General features: G+C 38.4%; 1 protein-coding gene across 1 annotated transcript in view; it reads right to left on the bottom strand.

Annotated features, from left to right (window-relative positions):
• The window catches only part of COL3A1 (collagen type III alpha 1 chain), a 48,360-nt gene continuing 26,505 nt past the window's right edge, over window positions 1–21,855 (bottom strand). The window contains exons 11-51 of the mRNA XM_072341760.1: window positions 21,151–21,204; window positions 20,579–20,623; window positions 20,335–20,388; window positions 19,835–19,879; window positions 19,146–19,199; window positions 18,593–18,691; window positions 18,422–18,466; window positions 18,202–18,300; window positions 17,372–17,425; window positions 17,117–17,224; window positions 16,066–16,119; window positions 15,835–15,933; window positions 15,056–15,109; window positions 14,621–14,719; window positions 14,414–14,467; window positions 14,242–14,295; window positions 13,667–13,720; window positions 13,260–13,313; window positions 12,970–13,014; window positions 12,780–12,878; window positions 12,574–12,681; window positions 11,925–11,978; window positions 10,959–11,012; window positions 10,801–10,854; window positions 10,110–10,163; window positions 9,687–9,794; window positions 9,460–9,513; window positions 9,012–9,065; window positions 7,796–7,957; window positions 7,581–7,688; window positions 6,771–6,878; window positions 6,286–6,339; window positions 6,029–6,136; window positions 5,312–5,365; window positions 5,094–5,201; window positions 3,885–3,938; window positions 3,568–3,675; window positions 2,923–3,205; window positions 2,240–2,427; window positions 1,799–2,041; window positions 1–1,322 (exon numbers count right to left, since the gene is read on the bottom strand). Of these exons, the coding sequence (XP_072197861.1) occupies window positions 1,176–1,322; window positions 1,799–2,041; window positions 2,240–2,427; window positions 2,923–3,205; window positions 3,568–3,675; window positions 3,885–3,938; window positions 5,094–5,201; window positions 5,312–5,365; window positions 6,029–6,136; window positions 6,286–6,339; window positions 6,771–6,878; window positions 7,581–7,688; window positions 7,796–7,957; window positions 9,012–9,065; window positions 9,460–9,513; window positions 9,687–9,794; window positions 10,110–10,163; window positions 10,801–10,854; window positions 10,959–11,012; window positions 11,925–11,978; window positions 12,574–12,681; window positions 12,780–12,878; window positions 12,970–13,014; window positions 13,260–13,313; window positions 13,667–13,720; window positions 14,242–14,295; window positions 14,414–14,467; window positions 14,621–14,719; window positions 15,056–15,109; window positions 15,835–15,933; window positions 16,066–16,119; window positions 17,117–17,224; window positions 17,372–17,425; window positions 18,202–18,300; window positions 18,422–18,466; window positions 18,593–18,691; window positions 19,146–19,199; window positions 19,835–19,879; window positions 20,335–20,388; window positions 20,579–20,623; window positions 21,151–21,204 (3,588 nt within the window). The 3' untranslated portion in view covers window positions 1–1,175. The remainder of the gene's footprint in view (window positions 1,323–1,798; window positions 2,042–2,239; window positions 2,428–2,922; window positions 3,206–3,567; window positions 3,676–3,884; window positions 3,939–5,093; window positions 5,202–5,311; window positions 5,366–6,028; window positions 6,137–6,285; window positions 6,340–6,770; window positions 6,879–7,580; window positions 7,689–7,795; window positions 7,958–9,011; window positions 9,066–9,459; window positions 9,514–9,686; window positions 9,795–10,109; window positions 10,164–10,800; window positions 10,855–10,958; window positions 11,013–11,924; window positions 11,979–12,573; window positions 12,682–12,779; window positions 12,879–12,969; window positions 13,015–13,259; window positions 13,314–13,666; window positions 13,721–14,241; window positions 14,296–14,413; window positions 14,468–14,620; window positions 14,720–15,055; window positions 15,110–15,834; window positions 15,934–16,065; window positions 16,120–17,116; window positions 17,225–17,371; window positions 17,426–18,201; window positions 18,301–18,421; window positions 18,467–18,592; window positions 18,692–19,145; window positions 19,200–19,834; window positions 19,880–20,334; window positions 20,389–20,578; window positions 20,624–21,150; window positions 21,205–21,855) is intronic.

Raw genomic sequence — 21,855 nt, 5'->3', positions numbered from 1 at the left:
CAGAAACCATTTTATTGTATTATGCCTTAAATTGCATCAGATTACAGAGTTCTATTTAAAGCGGTGTCCGAGTGGTTTCCTTCCTTACTAATATGTGTGAGAAAACAATAAAATATTTTGAAACAATAAACTATAATAAAATATTTCCAAACAATAAAACAGACAAGTGAGTTCTATGAAACAACAAGGAATTTTATTAAGGTATTTTATTATGTGTCTCTGTAAGGAATAGAGGAACAACCGTATAAAAGCTTACAAAGATGGTTAACCTTCAACACTACAAATGTGTTAATGTGACAAAGGAAGTTCACGATTTTGCATCTTTAGTGACTTTTCAAGAGTGAAGGGAGAAAGTTCTCAGCTTTGACATGCCAATGACAACTTTTTTCAGGAGACATTTGGAATTACTTTTAATCCTTTATTTTGGTTTTCCAAGCAAGTCGGTAACCCTGACTTGCAGAGTTAGAAGTGAAAAATACATTTAGCACCATCATATTAGTCTTTCATACTTCCCTAATTTTAGTGGTCTTGACCAGCAATGACAGGAAAGTAGAGAAGCACCTTTGAGAACAGAATACAATCCAACAATAAAAAGGTGGTGACTACTGCCAATAAGGTATCAGACTCTTTAAAGTAGACTGTACTTCTTCACAGCCGATCAGTACAGAAAAGGGGAAATTTGCGTGACACAGTTCTGCTGAGTTGATCGACGGATTCAATGAGTTTTGACTGATTTGATCAATTTTGTGTGACTTAGCCCTGTTTCTGGCCGTGTTGAGGTAGTTGAAACAGGGAAGCCTTTCTAGCTTTTTCGTAGAAAGAAGAGTAAATGTTTTTACTGGGAGCGCGATCAGTGCTTTGGAAATTGGCTGACATTCAACTAATAGAACACAGTGTTGATTTAGTAAGTGTTGAAGTTTCATTATAGCACCACGGAGACGTGTTCTGAAGATGGAATTTGGTTTCAAAAAAAAGCAAAAGCATTTGTACTGTATTTTGTGTAAGAGCAAAAAACAATTAACCCTCGTTAGCAAATTTATGTCCCCCCAGAAATTTTGTTAATAAATAACTGGGATACAGATGGTCATCTGTAGTAGCTGACAGGGTTAAAACAAGGGAGCACAGTTGGAGTGTGATTCTGTTTGCTGTGGTTTCAGAAAGAGCAGGATCTGGATTTACAAGAAGCAGACTGGGCCAACGTCCACACCAAATTCCTGATCGGGACCACCGATATCGAGGGGAGCAATATCAACCACAGGTAACCTCATAGTTTTGCGTGTTCTGTATTCAAAGACAGTTTTACCCCATTCACCGGTGTGTTGCTGTGAAAGAGAAACAACAGAAATGTTACTGAAAGCAGTAGGTGATATGGAAGTGATCCTACATTTTAGTGTCTTTGATACATCTTTTCAATAATAAGTATTAATAATTATAATTAATTTTATGAATTTAATTAATAAAGATATTATCAGGTAATATAAAGTAATATAAATAGCATCTGCTAAAAGAAGCTTATAATATATGCAAATATAAAAATTAAAACAAATAATCAAAATATATATGGATGTCTATAAAAGTTGCGCAATACTAGTGCCGCTAAGGGTGAACTAGCGAAGCGTTCTAGCGAAGCGTTCTAGCGAAGCGTTCTAGCGAAGCGTACTAGCGAAGCGTACTAGCAAAGCGTTCTAGCGAAGCGTTCTACCGAATGAAATAGAACCTTTATCTTTACAGTTAGGGAGCACATGGGAGAATGGGGAGTGAACAAATAAAGAAAAGATAAAGTATAAGTTTTACTTACAGTACAGTCATCTTCCAGAACTGCATATGTGTATTTGCTGTTTCCTTCAGCCTTGATCTCGGTTTCCACAGAGCTCATCAGTTTTAGTGCTTTTTTAATGTTGCCATTGGCTTGATCCATGTAGGCAATGCTGTTCCTGCAGTGGTAGGTGATGTTCTGAGAGGCACGGCTGGACAGGATACGGAGGAATGCCAGCTGAACTTCAGAGACATCCTCAGGGAGGTCAGGATCTCCATAGCTAAACTGCAAAGTGCAATAAGTGAGCAATAATTCTCAGTTACTTAACTCCATTGGTTGTTTTTATAGTTGTTTTTATAGTTGTTTTTATAGTCAGTATTTCACCCATTAGAATTTTAGCTCAACTCTGGGAGTATTTCTCCAGAACTTTTCATACATTACACTGACAGTTTTTCATGCTAAATTTTTCAGGTGATTTCTTACCTGGAATCCACCCTCCATAGACTCTCCAAACCATACGTGTTTCTTTGCGCTGCTTCCAGTGGTCCACCAGTTTTTCCTTGGCACTGTGGCAGGGTTAGCGCTGAGGCATGTCTCACCAGTTTCCATATTACAGTATACTTTAATAGCGTCCATCTTACAGCCTTGATTGGGATCTATCCAGTATTCTCCTGCAGAAGAAAAAAAAAAAAAATTTAGTCAGGGGCTCAGTATGTGTAGATGGAGAAGAATTTGATCATACGATAACAGGCTTGTTTCCGTTCCAGGTACCTGTGCCAAATTAGTGTAATAAATTCTGATAGTAGAGAAGGAACAAAAAAAAAATAAAATCACATGATATCAAAATTTACTCAGTTTATGAGAACAGTGTAATCTGACACTTGAATTAAGTCAGCACAAATCTTATAATTCTTATATTTCTGGGACAAGTTTTAAACAAATTTTCTTTTAAAAGGAAGTGAGAAGTGGATTGAAGTCATTATAGATATTCATGTAAAAGCAGAGAAACTGTAATTTGTGAGTGATTACTGTATTTATCATTTCTTAAACAAACCAAATAGTTTTTATAGCAAGTCTCTGCATTTAAATAATCCATGACCAGAGCATTTAGGAAAAAAACCCCAATAAGATCTGCTATCATTACTGCCAATAAGAACTTGACGTACCACTAGGGAGCTCAGGATGGCAGAACTTCAGATCTCTGCAGTTGCGGGCTGGATTCTTCCGTGATCCATCAGGACTAATGATATTTTCAATCTGGCTGTTAATTGATTTCATTGAAGACATGATTTCGCCAAGGTTGATCTCATTTTCTTTTGGCTCATCTCGATATTCATAGCCATAGCCCACTGGACCTTTTTCACCAGCACCCAGGGCAGCTACGCCACCACCACAACATGGTCCAGGAGGACCAGAAGGACCAGGAAGACCAGGTTGGCCTGGTGGACCCTACAAAGGAACAACAAAGTAAAAGCAAAAAAGGTGTGGAAATCAAAGGAAATGAGCCACAGTAACAAGCAGAAAGAATCCAGAAAGAATCCCAATATAATGAAACAACAGGAAATAAAAGAAGGAAAAACAAAAACAACAACAAAAAAAAACCCAACACCGGGAATTAAAAAAAAAAAAAACAACACAAAAACACAAAAACACACAACAGCTGTTCTAGAGGTTCCAAAGACAGATAGGAAGATCCCCACTTTCCCATGGTATATGGAGAAGTCTGTAATTATCTAGGGCTAACACAATACCCAATGAATGTTTAATAAATAGTTCCTAAAGGATTATTTGAGTGTGAGCAATTTACTTACTGCAGGGCCGCTTTCACCTCTGTTACCCCGTGGGCCAGGAGGACCGATTGGACCCGGATAGCCACTTGTACCATCTTTTCCAGGGGGCCCAGCTGGTCCTGGGGGACCCTAGAACAAAGTGAATAAACACATTTTGATCAAAATAGGTAACTGGATAATTTCAATTTCAGAAATACTCGAGATGCTTCTACTAACATTGCTATACAGTTTCTCATATGCTGCCTTTTTCTTTAATAGTTGCCTGTTGAGATGGCCTTTCTAAAAACAAACGACAACTGTTTTGATCTTCTTTCTCATCATCTTAAGAAAAGTCTTACCCTTGCGCCTGAAGCTCCTGGACTTCCAATTGCACCCTGTGGACCTAGGGGACCCTACAAAGAAAAGGAAATTAAGTAAGGTAGATGTATCTTAAGATACTAAAAACATCTCCGTAAATATGTGAAACTCAAGCTTATGAAAGGACTCTGTCACATATGAGAAAGAACAGTTGCCACTCTTATACCAGTTACGATTATAAACAGTTATAAAATGTTTTATGACATGATTAAAAAAAGTGATACCATCTAAATTGCACGGCAGCCAGCTGATACCAACAAGTAGTGAGTGAGGTATCCGTAAGATTTAATCACATCACCAACAAGGTTACATGGAATTGGACAAACATTCATGTCTAAGTGCGTTTTTTAAGACACGGCTTTTTTATTTTTGCATGAATCACAAAGAGCTAAACCGTGTGTTTTCAAACGAGTCATGGTTTAAATGGGAATTCATTGGACTTCTTTTTATTCGTAAGTGATTCAATAGCGTACACTGCATGCCCCATTAAATATTTCAATATTGGTGGCATTTATAAGTAAAACTTCAATTTCTGCCATAATTGGCACAGTGTCTAGATGAATGTTGGTTTCTTGGTTCTCAATTCTATCATGAGTGCTATTAATAGCTGTGTTTTGTTTTTTCTCCAGTATAACCTGCTCTTTCAATTTTTGTCAGAAATACTTGGGTGTGCCTGTCTACTACCCTTCAATTTTAGTCATCAATAACCATTGTAAATGGTAATGCGTGTCTACAATTCATTAGTTCGCTATTTCATGCCAGTTATGCTCTGATATTTATTACTGAATGAAATGCATGACAGAAAAGACATTGTTGGACTTTGAATAACTTTTATTTGATAGATTTGGATGCTTGTTTAGCATAGCTACCTATTAGATAGAATTATGTGTTGAAATTTGTCTCTTCCCAATTTAATCACAAATAGCTATATAAGTGAATGCACAAAGTGTTTTTTTGCTAGTCAAAGACACTGAGCTCCTAGCAGCTTCTTCTGATTCTTTATTTACATATTCATTTATTTGAGGTTAATTCATGAACCACAAACTCTTGAACACGTATGAAAAATCAAATTACTTCATGGCAATTTTTATCTTCCTCTTCAAATGAGCTAAGTAACTAACTAGTTCCCTGGGACCCAAACCACGTACACTGACAGCACTGAAATTTCTCATCCAATGCAAGATACTTACAGGAGGACCAGGGAGACCTGGCGTACCAGGAAATCCTCTATGACCCTTGATGCCAGCGCTGCCTCGTTCACCGGTTTCACCTTTATCACCGCGAGGACCTTGAGGACCCTTTAAGATTAGATTTGTGGTACAAAGAGTACGTAAAGAAATAAGAAAAATGCAAAAAGCTTAGGAAATGCTGAATGTATGACATCAGAAATACTTAAATTATGACTTACAGCAGGTCCACGAGCTCCAGCAGGACCAGCAGAACCAGGAGGTCCAGGCGGACCCTGTGACACAATAAGAACAAGATAACATGGAGCAGCTGCAGTAAACTAGATTGTTTTGTTTGCTGTTAAGCAGTACACTCAGAGACCCAAAGTAATGCTGGTCACAAATTAAGCTGAATTTTGGCCAGTCCTTTTCTCTACCAAAGTCTTACCAATGCTTGTATGCATCGGTATTATATATATATATATATATCATATATATGTATACCAATGCTATACCTTGAGCGTAAGATCCCTTCTTCATTTGTCAAGGTGTTCAGTGCTCACAGCGTTAGTGTCAGCACTTGACAAAAATATCTTGAATATATACAAGATTACTCCCTTCAGTTTAAGAAAATAACACTACTTGTTCTTCACAACCATCACACGGGATGGGAATTAATGGTGAAATGATGGGGCTTTTCAGTATCATAATGTTGTCAGCATACAATTATCAGCAATATAAACTGGGACATCTTCCAACTACCTGTTCTTAAAAAAGAGATCCTCAATGCCCAGAAACCTTACGGAAACAAATGCAAGTAACTATCGTATCACTATTCTAAACTTCCACACCTACAACTGCATAAAACAGACCGTACACTGGAAGGATGTGTAAATGCAAATAAATGTAAATTTAAAATTTAAATGTAAGATGCAAATGTAGATTTGTTTTGTTTTTACCTGAAATCCTCTTTCACCTGCTTTTCCAGGGGCACCGTTGTTACCTGCAGGCCCTGGGTGACCAGGAGGTCCTGGAACACCAGGAGGGCCACTTTCACCACGGTCACCCTGCGGACAGTCACAGGAATTAGAATAAGAAATCAAGTGCTTTATAGAATTATAATATAAAGAGTATTAAAAGATTCAAGTTATGTGGCACAGAACTAGATCGATGTATTGTCAGACATAGCAATTCAGAGACCCAGGTGATTCCTTACTTTGCCGCCTGGGGATCCATCCCGTCCAGGAGAGCCATCTGAGCCAGGGTTACCCTAGAAAGGGGGGAGGGAAAGGGGAATAAAAATAGTATTTTAATTTAAAAAAAAAAAAAAAAAAAATATAGACAGGCAGCATTTTCTCCAGTAAAACAAAATCACGTTCATCGGTCTAAGAGAGTATTTTTAACAGAAAAGTGTTCCTGAAGGTGGAAGGGTCCATAAAAGATCCATCAGACATTCTATTTCATAAGAGTACAGGCAGAAAATTATCTCACTTGCATTCAAGTAAGACAGAGACGTGATTCCCAGGTAGAAAAGAACATAATAGACATTGCAGGCTACACCTCCTTCATGAAGAGGTATCATGCACAGGACTGCACACCAGGTGCTTGAGGGAACCTCTGTTAACCTTAAAACATGTTTACTTCCTGATGTTTCTGCATGTAACTCAAAAGCTAGCAGAACAGTATAACGCATTCACTCACATCTCTGCCAGGCTCTCCAGGTAAGCCTCTCTGACCCATAGGACCTTGCGGACCAGGAGCACCACGTTCTCCTGGGACGCCATTGACACCTGGTTTACCATCTTCACCCTGACAAAAAAGGGAAGAAGATTAAATTGCACATCGTGTCCTTATTTAATGCCATTGCATTATACATCTTCAACCAAGTAGGCGGTAATGAAGGATATCAGATAAAATGCACTGAGACTTTGGTGATTGTCAATACTTGGAATACAAAAAGGAAGAACTTCATCAGACTTCCTTTTCCTCAGTAGTAATAGTCGTAGAAGACGCTTGCAGCTGAGGAGCGTACTACCCTGTTTCCTCAACTAGAAAATAGTAAGGAGGTATATCACTTCTTAATTGTCCAAAAACAATAGCCAAAGCATTTAACAAAAAATGACTGGCTATCCTCGCTCATGGTGATAAAACCCAAACCAAGCCTCCCATTGTCTTTGCTGCAGGCAGTTAGAAGTATTTTCCTGTTTGGGCCCTAATGTTTGTACAAGAAACATTGATAATTAAGCAAAGATAACTGGTGGTAGTTGAAACTATGACTTAAGCTCTCTCTAGGAGCTTTTATAGTTAATTTCTCTCAAAGGGGTGAGGGTGGTTATATAGGTAGTATAATTACAAATAATAATCTGATTCAAGAGTCTTAAGAACAGAGATTTAAGGCTATCTCAGAGACATCCAGTAACCACTGGATGTTTAAAAGCCTGTCTTAGGGATGCAAATGCAAATAACTGGACTGAAAAGCAAGGAGGCCATCACTTAGGAGCATGCACTCACCTTGCCACCAGCCATGCCAGCTGGGCCGGGAAGGCCACGTGGACCTGGTAAACCTGTACTGCCACGGCTGCCAATGATGCCTTGGGGTCCTGGGTCACCTGGTGTCCCCTGTTTAAAGAAAGGTAGGCCAATCAACACCAAGTGTGGGGGTTCTGATAGTTATTAAAATCAGCCCCTACCTATCGTTGAACTCCCCTGGCTGAACATGTACTTACCCTCTCTCCCCGTGCACCTGGAGGCCCTTTTTCACCTGGCGCTCCAGGCTCACCGCGTAGTCCAGGAGGTCCTGAGCCGCCAGGAGGTCCGGCATTACCAGGGGGTCCAGGAGGCCCATCCTTGCCTGCAGGCCCTGCATTACCAGGGGGACCTGGACTACCCTATGAGTTTTAAAAAGAAGAACATGAGCTGTATAATCTAAAAAAGTACTATGTACTAACTGCTATTGATCTTTCCTCATGAATGCCAATCAAGTGTGTTTAACTGCCTCAGGATACACTGAGAGCACAATCCCAGTACACCAAGATCTGACCTGATCTTAAAAAGACTATCCCCTTGTCTACTGCTGCTTGCAGCTCATGCTTTTGTCCTCCATGCTCTCTGGACACATGGTTTCCCTAAGGCAACACCTGCGCGTTTGGGATGTCTGGTAGTTGTAGCATATTTCTCAGCCACAGCTCTGACACCAAAATTTGAAGCAGTAATGGCCCCGTCTGATTTCTGGAATTACTCATGCCAAACATTTTTAATAATGCCTTGGACATCTATAAGTAACTAGACAACAAACCTGTTTACTCAATGTAAGATGTTTTCTAATGACTTATTCCAGTTATAATACAACGATGGATAGATTGTATTTTTTATTTTATATAACAGATAAATGCATTTTATTCGTTGTATTTTCTTCATCTTTAAAAAAAATCAAATATCATACAAAGAGCTTTGGTACAATTATCTTCCCATACTCCTCTGTCTCATACTAATTGAGTTTTATGTTGTCCCGCCTTACAGGCAACTAAAAAGACTTCTCAGGGAACTACAGAATGTAGTTTTGAAAAAGATACCAAGTCAAAATCCTTAAGGATGTTTTTGTTGTTGTTGTTTTTAAAAAAAAAAAAAACAAAAACATGACAAAGCAAACAGAAAAACCTCAATAATTTCACTAATTTCAAAGGGCTTTGGAAAGCCAATTGTAATACAAAACATGCGCAATTCCAAGTGACAGAATTACGATTCCAGGTAAAATAAAAGGAGAGAGAATGTTTCTTGTGCAGAATTTTTTCCTGCAAGTGAAATCATCACACTCAGTATAACAAGGACTGCTCACTATTCACATCAAGGTACGTTTTGTTTAATACAATTTAATATAACAGTAATCTATAAAAAGATACCTGCAAACTAAGAACAAAAGAGAAGAGGGACAAAACAACTTACATTGTTGCCAGGGGGGCCGGGCAGACCACGAGCACCAGGGAAACCAGCAGCACCCTGCAAGAAACCAATACTTAAATCTGTTTCTGAAGAGTAGAAACAAGTGAACCAACTGATGTTTGTACAAAAGCTGACTCTCAGTTCTTCTGATTTGTTTTGCTTAATATCTGAATCCACTAAAGGTGGAATATCAAGTTTTTATTTATTAAATAATTGTTTTCTCCCTTACTCCCCAACTTCTTTTGTTAAGGAGATGTCCTTTATGTTCCCAAAGGAAGACCAGTTGTCTCTGAGGAAGTTGGCAGGTACTGTTTTGCCCCAACAATTATTTTGGCACCTCCTCCAGATTATCTAACACCTTAGACTTAATTATACCTTGTGATTAATCTACATCACATTTGTTGTAACAGTCAGCGAGAAATGGTTCAGTTTGTACTGAAGAGGTACTTACAGGGCCTCCAGGAGATCCACGTTCTCCTTTTACTCCTTGGGGACCAGGCGGACCCTACATGGATGGAAACCAATATTGAAATAATTTGAAAAACAGATAAAAAGTGTAGGTAGCATCATTAAGCAATAAGCAGTTCAAATGCTTGTGCTTGGGCCCAGCCACCCTGAGGCTGAGTGAAGACTAAAGAAGCCTCTCCGTCTGCAGTTTTAAGAGCGGCATGGACTTACCGGTGCACCAGGGCCACCCTGTGGACCTGCAGCTCCAGGGGGCCCAGCCTCTCCCCTCAGACCAGGTGGACCTCGCTCTCCTTTCCCACCAGGTTCACCATTCTGGCCCTGTACAGAAGGTGCAACATAACTAAATTAATGAATAATTAAAACATAGAAAATAATGCTAGGATGAGAAACCTTATCTGGATCATCTTTCAAACGGAAGAGTTTTATCAATCAACTAGCATGGAAAAGATTAAAAAAAAAACAAACATGTTGCCATATATGTGACTGAGTACAGAATAACTTGCAAGGAAATCAGTGTCTGCAATCAAAGTATGCATTAGAGTAGTTGTAGCAAATAAGTCGGAGATGAAAGTGAATTTCCAAAAATGAGAAGTCAAAAATCATATTCTATTGCTTTTAAATATTCATACTTACTGGAGCTCCAGGGAAGCCAGCAGGCCCAGGAAGACCTTGTTCTCCTCGTTCTCCCTGTAGAAAGCAGTAAGTCAGCAAAAGGAATTGTTAGGGAAAAAAAAAAAGGCTTCATATTTGAAGTTATAGAGTTCTTCTGAACAAAGCTGGAGTTTCTTTGTCTTAGCATTCTTGGGAGGAAAGGCAAACAACCAAAGCTAACTGCTGCTCCTGAGCTCTAAAACAAACTGCTCAGGAATTATCAAAAAACCATAAATAAATAAACAAACAAATAAATAAATGATTTCAGTTACACCTATATAAACCATGACCACAATTCATGGCAGTCCCTACATATAACTGATGGCTGTTTTATCAAAGATATAAGAAACAATATTTTAGTACGTTTATTTAACTGTATGACAAGATGGAAACGAAACACAAACATTCCTCTGCTTTATCTACCAACAGTTGGTTCAGACTCTTCCCTGATCTGTCACTGCAGTCCTCCAATCTCTTTACTCTGTTTAAAAGCGTTGGATTTTTCTGAAGTCCATAGCAGATTTAAAGCTTGTGAGTCCAACAGGAGCTGAACGCGCTCAGTTAATGATTATGGACTCAAGCTGCTTTTGCTCTGGATGGACAGCAGTGTTGCAAACTGTCTTCACCTCAACCATGCTAAAATTATGCTGGAAAGAAGAGTGATGTCACTTACCGGACCACCACGGGAACCCACAGGACCGGGGGCACCAGCTGGACCAGTCTCTCCCTGTAAGGAAAAAGAATGGTTACCAGGACTTCCTCCTCTCCCCAGGAGCCAAACAGCAACGTTGCTGCTTATAGTGTCACACGGTGTCATGGAGGATGCTTTACCTTATCTCCAGGGGGCCCAGCAGGACCAGGAGGACCAATGGGACCTACATTACCCTAAAATAATAACGATAAATAATAAATATATAATAAATTTATATACATTATATATATATATGTGTGTGTATATCAGAAATTATTACATTTTGTATTTAAAAATGACAGTGTTATCTATTTGATCAATATAATTTTATTTCAGTGTAAATATGCAGCTAGCAGCATTTAAATGAAAGCAGTTCTGTAATGCCAGTGTGCTGTTGCACAATACATTTTAGAGTGACATCATGACATTGTACCCTTTCGTGGAGTGAGACCTCATTTCTACCCCACCCCCACATGAACCTAATACTAAGTCACTTGACTTAAATAAATAATTCTTCAGAGTTCTCCAGTGTCTGTTGTCCAGCCTTCATTATTTTTTCCTTGAGAATTTAATGCATACCTTAGATTTTGAAATCCATTTTTCTACTTCCTTCAATTAAAACAGTCAGCATTAATATGCTCATTTGCCACCTCTCATTATTTTGATGTATGTCCCGCTTGTACATACTTATTGGACACATGTATATAATTCAATATGAACATGCTGTGGACATACATATAAAGAAATAGATAGTAAGCAGTGCAAGTATTCTGCATGACAGCCTTGCTATCACAACATCTTCCTATATTTCATTATAGCCAGAATATTTCTCTTCAATTGTCTCAATTCAGGAAATAAATGTATTTACTGCCTTTATATTGGTACTTTCCCTCTGAAGCGTGGTCTCTATTAATCATCATTTTCTACTTGCAAAAATTCTGTTATTTTGGCTGAAATAGTCATGAATAGTAATACAACCAAAATGTAATGCAATGGGGTTACTGCTTTTTTCTTTCCCTAGATAGAGTTTATTCACCATAACTCTACTCGCGTTTAATGCGCAGACAATATGAAATTAACTCAGAATCCAAAGCTTAAACACTCACTCGTTCTCCTCTTATACCAGGGAGGCCATCAGCACCTTTACCACCAGGTTCTCCCTAGAAAGAAAGATATAAGAAGTGTAAGCAAAAAGCAAACAAAAGTTGAAAAAAAAAATAAAAAATAATCAAATCAAGCCCACCTCCCCCCACTCCAAATTAAACACGACCCTGCAGAGTAGCTCATACTGAGCATATCCAAATAAGTAGATTTCACTATTGTGGCCATACAAATAACAAATGGGATGAAATTCTGCCCAATATTTGGCATCAGATACTGAATATTTGATACAAAAAACTCATACCATTTTAAAATGGAGCCTACAATGGGCAGAGAACATGGCATGAACTGCTCTCATTGGTATTAACTCCAGTCTAGCTCTCAAATGCTGTATATCCTACATATGTTACTCCAGTAGCTCTCATTGGGGAAGGGATAGAACAGAACAGGTCTAATGGAGCTAATACCAAAACGCTGTATTTGTTAAATGTGTATGGCCTATATAACACTGCTAAATCAACAAGCAGAGGTGCTACACAGTTAACACTTCTGAAATCAGTACAGAAGTCAGCACACGAACAAATCCAGTGCCTCATGGGAGGTTAACAAAGAGTTAGCTTCAAACACACAGGATGTTAAAGATGCGTGTGTTACCTTATCCCCTTTTGGTCCAGGACTTCCAGAAGCTCCTCTTTCTCCTGGCATTCCCTGTAAACCAGGCAGCCCTGTGCCTCCAGGGGCACCAGGGGGACCAGGAGGACCCTAGAAAGTGACAAAAATTGTTAGGAAGAAAACCCAAAGAAGAACATGAATCTGAATGCTTCACATAGCAAGGGAAAAGCAAGGAAGTCTGTGGGTACCTTGGCACCTTCAGAGCCAGCAGGACCTGGCCCACCTCTCGCTCCAGGAGGTCCTGGAGGACCTTGTGCACCACGTTCACCTGGGATTCCATTTTCACCCTGCGACAAAGAAAGATGTTCTTCTTTGTTGTCAGGTTCATATTTTGTTAATTCATTAATGTAATTATAGTAATGAAGCTGTATGATTTACCTTAGGGCCTGGGAATCCAGGTCCTCCAATATCACCTTTTGGCCCCTGTTTAAGAGAAAATAAATGCAACTTATCCATGAGCTTTAGTTAATAAATCCATGTTGTGGTTGACACGCTGCTTCTCCCACCTTTGATCCCTAAAAGCAGTCTTCCCTGCTCTGCAGAATGCCAATAGCTGCGTAATTTTTAATTGTTTTTTTTTTTTTTTTTTTTTTTAATTGTTGTGTGCTTGCCTGGGTAAAGTGGAAAAAAAAAGAAAAAAGGAAAAAAAAAAAAGAACTCCTACTTACTGGCTCTCCAGGCTTTCCATTTTCTCCAGCTGGTCCTGGTCCTCCAGGCAAACCCTGGAAGAAGGAACAATATCACTACGTAAGCGTATGTTACATAAGCAAATTATGCATTGTCCTCCCTAGCAAATTTCTCTGGACACAAAATTGTACCCCACCCATACCAATCCCTTACAAAGGAGGAGGAGCTGATTTGATAGCTGGAGGTTTAACACAGTTCAATTCACTCAGCCAGCTGTCTGGTTTGCAATTCTGAAACTCCTATCAATCCATTCTGTCAATTAATTCATCTGTTTATGACACGAATCCCAATGAAAATGTTTAGATGATTTCTTTTTTTTTTTTTTTTTTTTTTTTTTTTTTTTAACTCTTGTTTTGTTAGAAAGCAGTTGACAACAAACAAACAGCACCTGGAGGCCAGGTGAACCTGATGGTCCTGGTTCTCCTCTGTCCCCAGCAGGACCCTAGAATCAAAGAATCAAAACAGGAAAAAACGAAATTGCTTACAGGCAGAGATATTCTCAAACAATCCCAATGCACCTCTAACCTACATCTCTCCTTATCTTCAATTTTAAGGCTATTGTGCAATTTTAAGGCTAATATATCTTGCTGTTTGCTCTTTTCACTCTAACCATCAGATTCATTCAGCAGAAATATTTATCCCACAGGAATACTTGACATTAGTCTGAAATTGCTAGATATGCTGTACTTCAAAGGGAGTACTAGTGTGTCTCAAGTAGAAAAGCTAGTACACCCCTGACAGCTGTAAACTGACTTTCCTATTCTACTTACACTGGGTATACCTGCCTCAGGTTTCTCCTAACAAAGTTTAGAGTATTAACGTATGAAAAAACTGGTGAAGAGCTCTCACGTTTGTCTTCACAAAAGCAGGTTTCTTTAGAACATGAAAGTATTCTTTCCCCTAAAATTACAGTCCACTATGGCAACAGTCAGTAAGTGACTCTTACGGGAGTCCCACACTTACAGCAGGTCCAGGAGGACCGGGGAGGCCAACATCACCATTCTTCCCAGCAGGACCCTGTACAAAGACAAAACTGGCTAAGGGCATGGTTTGATATAATTTCTATAATATCAACTGAGTTACTAGTAGTTAAGTTTTACTATATTATTAAAAAGAAATTACGAATAAAACTTACAGGTGTTCCAGGTGGTCCACCAGGGCCTCTTTCTCCATTCTTACCTGGTGCACCCTTACAAAAGAGAAAGACCATGTGTAAATTACCTGTTTTAGTGCACATACAATAACTTAACAACTACAGCATCAAATCTCCCATGAAGCAATATAATTTTACCACATGACTGCTCAAGCATAAGCAAAGGACAAGCAGAAAAAGCCCACTCACCTCATTTCCTTTCGGACCGGGGAAACCCATTACACCTGGCTGGCCGCGTGGGCCTGCTGGGCCAGGTGGGCCAGAACGGCCAGGTTCACCCTGATTACCCTGGGATAGACAGAAAAGAAATGAACATATGACATCAGTTAAGTGAAATAAATACAAACCTATGAATCATTTAAGAGCAGGCTAAAGACACTTCAGGAATTATGGTGTATTTTATATTTCAACCGAGTATTTGTATATGCTGTTCTTCAAGTACTATCGAAAGATAAGATCTGCAAAAAGCTCTTACAAAGAAGCAGCATCTGAACTGCTCCAGTAAACGGAAGCAAAGAAGAGAAACTTAATCTGACTATGACAACAATGTATCAAGTAGACACTGTAAGATCACAGTAAGGCTCATGGGCATACCAGCATAAAATCCATGCACAGTCTACTTACCGGAGGGCCAGGCTTTCCATCACTTCCAGGACTTCCTGGAATCCCAGGCAAACCCTGAAAATGAAGTTAAAAAAAAAAATTATTCCTCAGTTTAAAATGAGTTACAATACATAAAAATAAATATTGCCAAAAACAACAGACTTAAAATACTTTCTTGGTCTTAACTTCTTAACTTCTTTAATAAAATACTTTTATTAAGGAGAAAAAATTGAGGAAGCTAGCAAGTTATATTGCCAGGATTTAATATCATTCTCTTAGCTTCATTATATGGGATCAAATCATCAGACATGAAACAAAATGCACAAGAACTGTATTTCCATTAGTTGAGAAGTTAAGAAAAGAATGAAACTATTTTCACTGTCTTGTACTTCAAAGCAGCAACTTCTGACGTCACAGTTCAAAATAATAAAACAGAAATCATTACTTTCAGAGCAACCTTCATAAATATATTTAATACATGCATTTAATAATCTATTAAATATCAAAAGCATAATTTATTTCTTAATAAATTTTAAAAATCTATTAAAACATAAAAAGACGTAACATTCACATGAAAGCCATATCTGATCACAGTGCTCATAAGTGCATGCTTTCACATACCACGTAATGTTTCTGAATGTTCCACATTATCGTATGCTTATCTATTACACTATGAACCTATGCACTAAATTCAAAGGATGGAATAACATCACTAGGGTTCTTTTCTAGTTGTGCTTTCTTCATCAGTTTCAATGAAGCACTTCTAATATAATTTATTTTCTACAGACATCCTGTCTTACCCTCATTCCTGGAAGTCCTGGGCCTCCATCTTGTCCACGGTCTCCTGCAGGTCCACTTGGGCCAGGGGGACCCGGGCTGCCACGTTCACCTGCAGGACCCTAAAAAAAGACATCAAAATTTAGGGCAAGAAAATGAGCATCATATTGAATCTGAAAATATCCATTCAAATTAACATGGATTCCACAAAGGTTTGGGATGGATTTATAGGAAGGCTATATAAGACTATGTACCTTTTCACCTGGAAGTCCATTGCTACCGGGTAAGCCTCGGAAACCAGGAGAACCCTGCCAAATAAATGAAGAAAAAATGGATTTCAGACAATTTGACTGAGGCAGGGGAAAATACCTTTTCTGAACTATTTACCTTTAGGCTTTCAGAAAACCAATGGATGAAATTTATTGAAATTACATTTCTCTGTGATAAGAAGGTAAGAAAAATAATTTTTGCCCAGATAAAAACCTCCTATTGATTTCACAGACAGTCCTTCACGCATTTCTACAGGACCTGTATTAGTCCCTTAATTCATTAGAATTGGTTTGTTTGTTTGTTTTAGTAAATTCATATAAAAAAATGAAACAACACATTGAAAACTTGCAGAATTATTTTCTTCTATTCCAACAATTACTCTATTGTGTTATTACTGCTTACAAGAAATTGTAATTATAAAATATCATTTGCAGCCCAGCATATATATTTAATGTGATTTTTTTCCTGTGCATCACATAGGTCCTTACAGCTTCAACAAATACTGCAACACATTCTTACATTAGGTGTCATTTTCTTTGATTTCGGTGGGAACTAAAATACAAAATTCTTTAATGTTGTTGCTACAATTTTTTCAATAAATCAATCCAAGAATTCCTTTGAGAGAACGTTCCCTGGAAAGTTATTCAATGTGAGAGCTAAACATTTGTTGGCAGTGAAGACATTATAAGATCATGATTGTACTGCTGTTGACGTTATGCACTTTTAAGGCGCGCTGATAATAAAGTTGATGACATAAAGACACACCCTGAACTGAGTTTTTTTCCAATATTCCACATTACTTCCTCAATTAAAAAAAAAGAGGTGATTTCATTCTGAGATAGAACCAAGCTCTGCAGCTCAAATTAGGAACTCAATAAGCACTCTCCCAAGTTCTGTACCCAACTCCACATGTTGAATTTGGTGAGAACTGATAAGGAGCGAAGCTCTTCCTCCAAGCATTCTAACCCCAGAGTTTGTTACTACCATACGAACACAAAATAGACACAGTGCACATGGTCATCTACAGTGGTTTACCCTCTCTCCGGGTGTTCCAGGGACACCATTCTGGCCAGGTTCACCATTTGCACCTCTCTTGCCTTCCTCACCAGGAGGTCCAGGAGCACCTGGGGTGCCATTTTCACCCTGGCAACAACACAAGCCACCACCAAAATTATACATCTCCAAAAAAACACCAAACAACTTAGTGGCTTTTTTTTGTTTGTTTGTGTAACCATTCAGAGCTCAAACTTCCTCGGAAGAAGCCTCTGAAGGCATTTTACAATCACTTACACGCTCGCCTTTTGGGCCCGGATCTCCTTTTGCACCATTCTTACCAGGTTCTCCCTGAACAGAAGAAAATCTCATTAAAGTTACTGACTGCAGCATGTTCTTATTCTGGAGCTATGATAAAATGCTAAAACACTGAGAGAAACATATTACATATTTCAAAATACTGACTAATTCTTAGTATTCTAATAACTTATCGCAACACAATTAGTGTATCAGTTGGTCTCAAACGTTGAATGTACAGGACTCTCTAAAACTCCAGTAAGGAACTGATGCAATCCAAAGCACCACTGAGAATAATTATAGATCTGTTTTTTGAGCTAGCATAGACATTGACACGACTTCCACTTGAAGTCCCCGAGCATTTCTCTGAGAACAATGTGTGGAGTAAAGCTGTCAGGAGAGCACGTATTGAAGTGAACAACAGGGTAAAAGTAGGTGCAGCTCACTGGGTATATTGGGCTGTTGACTCAGGCCCATGAGAATTAAAGCAGGTGAAAAAAAGCATTTCAAAATGACAGATTAGCTTAGCACAGCTTTGTGAGTCAAGATATTTTTTTGTTGTGTCTTTTTGATTTGATACCTAACTTAGACATGCAAATATTATTTAAAAATTTATGTATGGTATTATCTATACCAATATACAAAGCAGTGTATGAAAGCTAAATAATATAGCTATAAAAAGTAATTGACTACTGTTGTTATCATAAAATAATTTATTAACTCCATCTCAAATAAAGAGTATAATTCAATGTGTTTTCTTTTTAATGGTATCAGAACTACGTTCATCACTTTATTTTGTACAACTGCTGTAATGGATATTAGTAACTCACCGGAGTGCCTTTTGCTCCAGGGTTTCCACTTGTACCAGGAGGACCAGGAAGACCACGGCCTCCTGGAAGACCAGGAGCACCGGGGATCCCAGAAGGTCCCTGTGGAGAGTCAAAAGGGGATCAGGATTAACAGAACTCATCACGGCTGAATTCTGCCCAGTCTAAAAGTGATCCTCATTAACACAGTGCAGCAAAATACACTGATGTGTGAAGTACCTACCATTTCGCCCTTGTTGCCGGGGCTTCCAGCTCTTCCAGGAGGACCCTGGAGAAGAGAAGTATCTAAATAATTGATGCTGCTAACCTAGTGTCCTTAAACCAAAGGAGTCCTTGGGCTTTGTGAAGAGATTCTGGCCCCACACCTCCTAGTTCTCCTTTGCTATTTCCATACCTGAGGCCCAGGCGGCCCAGCATGACCTTGAGGACCAGGTTCTCCTCTCTCACCAGGGCTGCCACTAGCACCAGCAGGGCCAGGAGGACCAGTTTCACCCTGAGGAAAAACAGCAAAAGTGAAAAATGAATGAATTTTAGTCATGACTGCATGGAAATCATCTTCATGGCTTCTTTCTCTCCTTTGCGTGAGTTAAGAAAAACACTACCTCATCACCTGAGCGCAAGAGCCAGATCGCTTCAGCTATCCAAAGCTGAGGCACATGGTTCCAATACATTCCAATAAAGGCATGCTGCATGTTTCCTTTGAGGAAAGTTCACTTGAGACTCTCCCATAAAGCTGCAAAAAGCAGCGTATCTACCACTGGACTGTATTTTAGGGTGGGTGTTTTTGAAGATTAGCTCAAGCTGCGTATGAAAATACATCAGTTCTATGTGAACACTGTAACAGCAGCCAGAAAAAGGAGTGCCCATAAAATGAAGACGTATGGTGACAGTTGTCCAACGGGAAAAAGGACAAAATCTAATGTTAGCATACATATTTAGCTAAATACCTTAAAACCTGGAGAGCCTGGAAATCCTGCAGTTCCAGGGGGACCTGGAGGGCCCTTAAAAAGCAAAAGAAATACTATTAATACAAGAAGTAAAAAGCCATATGGATAGAATTAACCTGAAGTTTTTTTTTTAAAGTCTGATTATGACATTATTCTCTGAATAAAGAAACACCTGCCAAAGTAGCCAAAATACATCACATTGTAGAAGATGAAGCTCAGCTAAACCTAAAATATCACACCTATACGTCACTTACCCAGACTTTAATGTTCATGTTCAGTGAATTTATGTGTTATGATTAAAAAAAAAACCAAACACATAAATTTATCATGAAAGAGATTAAGTTATAAAATAGATTAAAATTTGTATTAAGAGATGTAAGAGAAAAAGCAGTCTGTGGAAGTGGTATCCATACATGTGGGCATGCTCAGATTTCATCATGAAGATGAAAAAGAAAAAAAAAAACTTCTGCACACTTCATCTAAATATTGCCTTTGATAAGACTTCTATTCTGCATAGAGAAATGCAGTTCTATTCATCTATATGTTCCCTGAGAAGAATCTGTCTCCAGAGTTATGTATTTTCTCATTTACAGTGTTAAGTCTCCTATTTTCACCGTAGGCTTCAAGTATCTTGACTAACTCTTAAGCAATGCAAACATTTAAATTCAAACAACTATAAGTCTTCTTACGGGTGGGCCTGCTGCTCCTGGAGCTCCATCCTTGCCATGGGCACCCTACAGAAAGAACAGAGGTAAGAACATTTGCTTGGGAGTAGAACCATGTTCTAATCCCATCACGCATAAACCATCTTTTTTGTGTTTGTACTATCCCACTCAGTATACCAAAATCCAAGGATATTTCTTTCCTCTCTGCCTCCTTGCTCATAGTGGCTGAACATAAGCTTTTGTTGAAACACAAAGCTTCCCCACAAAATTAACCTATTCATTTTAAAAGGAAGCAATAAAACTGCCCACAAGTTGTATGTTAATAATGTGTCATGCTAACTGTCACCTTCACTTGGAGATTAATGTTCCCATATGTGATTTTACAGATGCTGTGTAGTTTTCCAGTCCCTTGCAATACAGCTGTCTTAAAGTAAATCCACTACCAGGGAATTCCCAACATACTCCAATGAAATGTGCTGCTTGTCAATAAGATCAATTAACTACTGCTGCAATTAACTACTTACAGGGCCGCCAGGATTTCCAGGTCTTCCTCTTTCACCGGTTGGACCTCTTGGTCCCTAGAAAACATGAAAAAACTAGTCTACCATATGGCTTTTTGAATACATACGGCCCACCTTTTCTTTTATTTGTAAAACTTAGTATTGGCAATGCATGCAGTTGGGTAATGAAAAGAAAAATGAGTTTATATATAAAGGAAAAAATACCATTGGCACTTCCATTTGCATGCTGCATGACACAAATATTTACCGGTTGGCCTGGTGATCCGTTTGCTCCAGGTTGACCACTTTCACCCTGTGGTGTAAAGAAAACACCAAGCAATTACAGAATGAACCATGGTGAGAACATTGATCGATTTATTGAAGGAGAAAAAGACATGGAATCAAGAAAGCCCAATTCTTTGCCCCTGTTCACATGGTGCGGAGCTTCCACTATGAACAGATGTCTGTGAGGGGTGAGATGCCTAAAAAAGTGCCAGAATAAAATATCTGAACAGAAAAAAAAAAATAATTGGGAAGACCTGGTATTTTATTATTACACAATAAAGTCAATATAATGATCAGCAGATAAAGTCAATAAAGGATCTGAGGATGTCCTCTCATTTTTTAATCTTGCCTATTTCACAGTTAGAAAGTCAGGACATTATACGGTTCAGAAAGTCCAACTCTTTTCCGAATGGTTCTCATTATTTTCATGGAGAAATGAAGTGAGTTTCAATACTTATGCCTTTCTGTAAGAGCATAACATGCAAAGCATAGCTACAATACAAGTAATGGAGAATAGTATTGTACCTATTATAAAGATTATACTCGTTATTTTACCTTTGGACCAGGAGCACCGCTGTCACCTTTGGCACCATCTTTTCCATCAAAACCCTGTGGTAAAGGAAAACCAGATCTGTGAACAGTATTTCTCTTGTGGGGTAGAAAATTTGATTCCCTTTGGCCAAATATCGAGGTTCAACTCCATTGTTTCTTAAGATTATTTCAGATCAGAAAAGAATTGAAACTGCCTTTGAAAAACAGGAAGATATTTTACAGGTCCTTTTAGAATTGCAGTAGCAAATAGTGATTTTTTTTTTTTAAATTATTTTTAAAGAAAATGCTACATGGCAAAACTAGAGTGACAGAGTTCCTGTGTGCATGGAATAAATTGAGGACTCCAGTTTACACTGTTGAGAGTTCGCTCTCAGTCTCATTTCAGCTTGTCTTCCTAACATCACACAGACCAAATACCGATATTAAAAGAGAGGTTTAAATACATTTTACTGACTGTATATTATAAAAGATATAGAATAAAAGCTAAATGCAAATATTGAGTATTTCACTAGCATAACAGGTACAAGCTGCGTGCTTAAGGAAGTCAATGGAAACAATTCTTTACAAAATGTTAAATGACTTTATATCTATAATCGTTTACTCTTTATTTTTGAAGTATAAAAAGTATAAGTGATAAAAAGAAGAGCCTACTTTGGCTGTGGATAATCTTATGTACATTTATACCATTTTCCTTCGTATTTAAAGCTA

Source organism: Excalfactoria chinensis, chromosome 7 (genome assembly GCF_039878825.1).
Source record: "Excalfactoria chinensis isolate bCotChi1 chromosome 7, bCotChi1.hap2, whole genome shotgun sequence".
Classification (NCBI taxonomy): domain Eukaryota; kingdom Metazoa; phylum Chordata; class Aves; order Galliformes; family Phasianidae; genus Excalfactoria; species Excalfactoria chinensis.
Note: the sequence above shows the minus strand (reverse complement) of the source record. Positions and strands in the feature narration are given on the sequence as shown.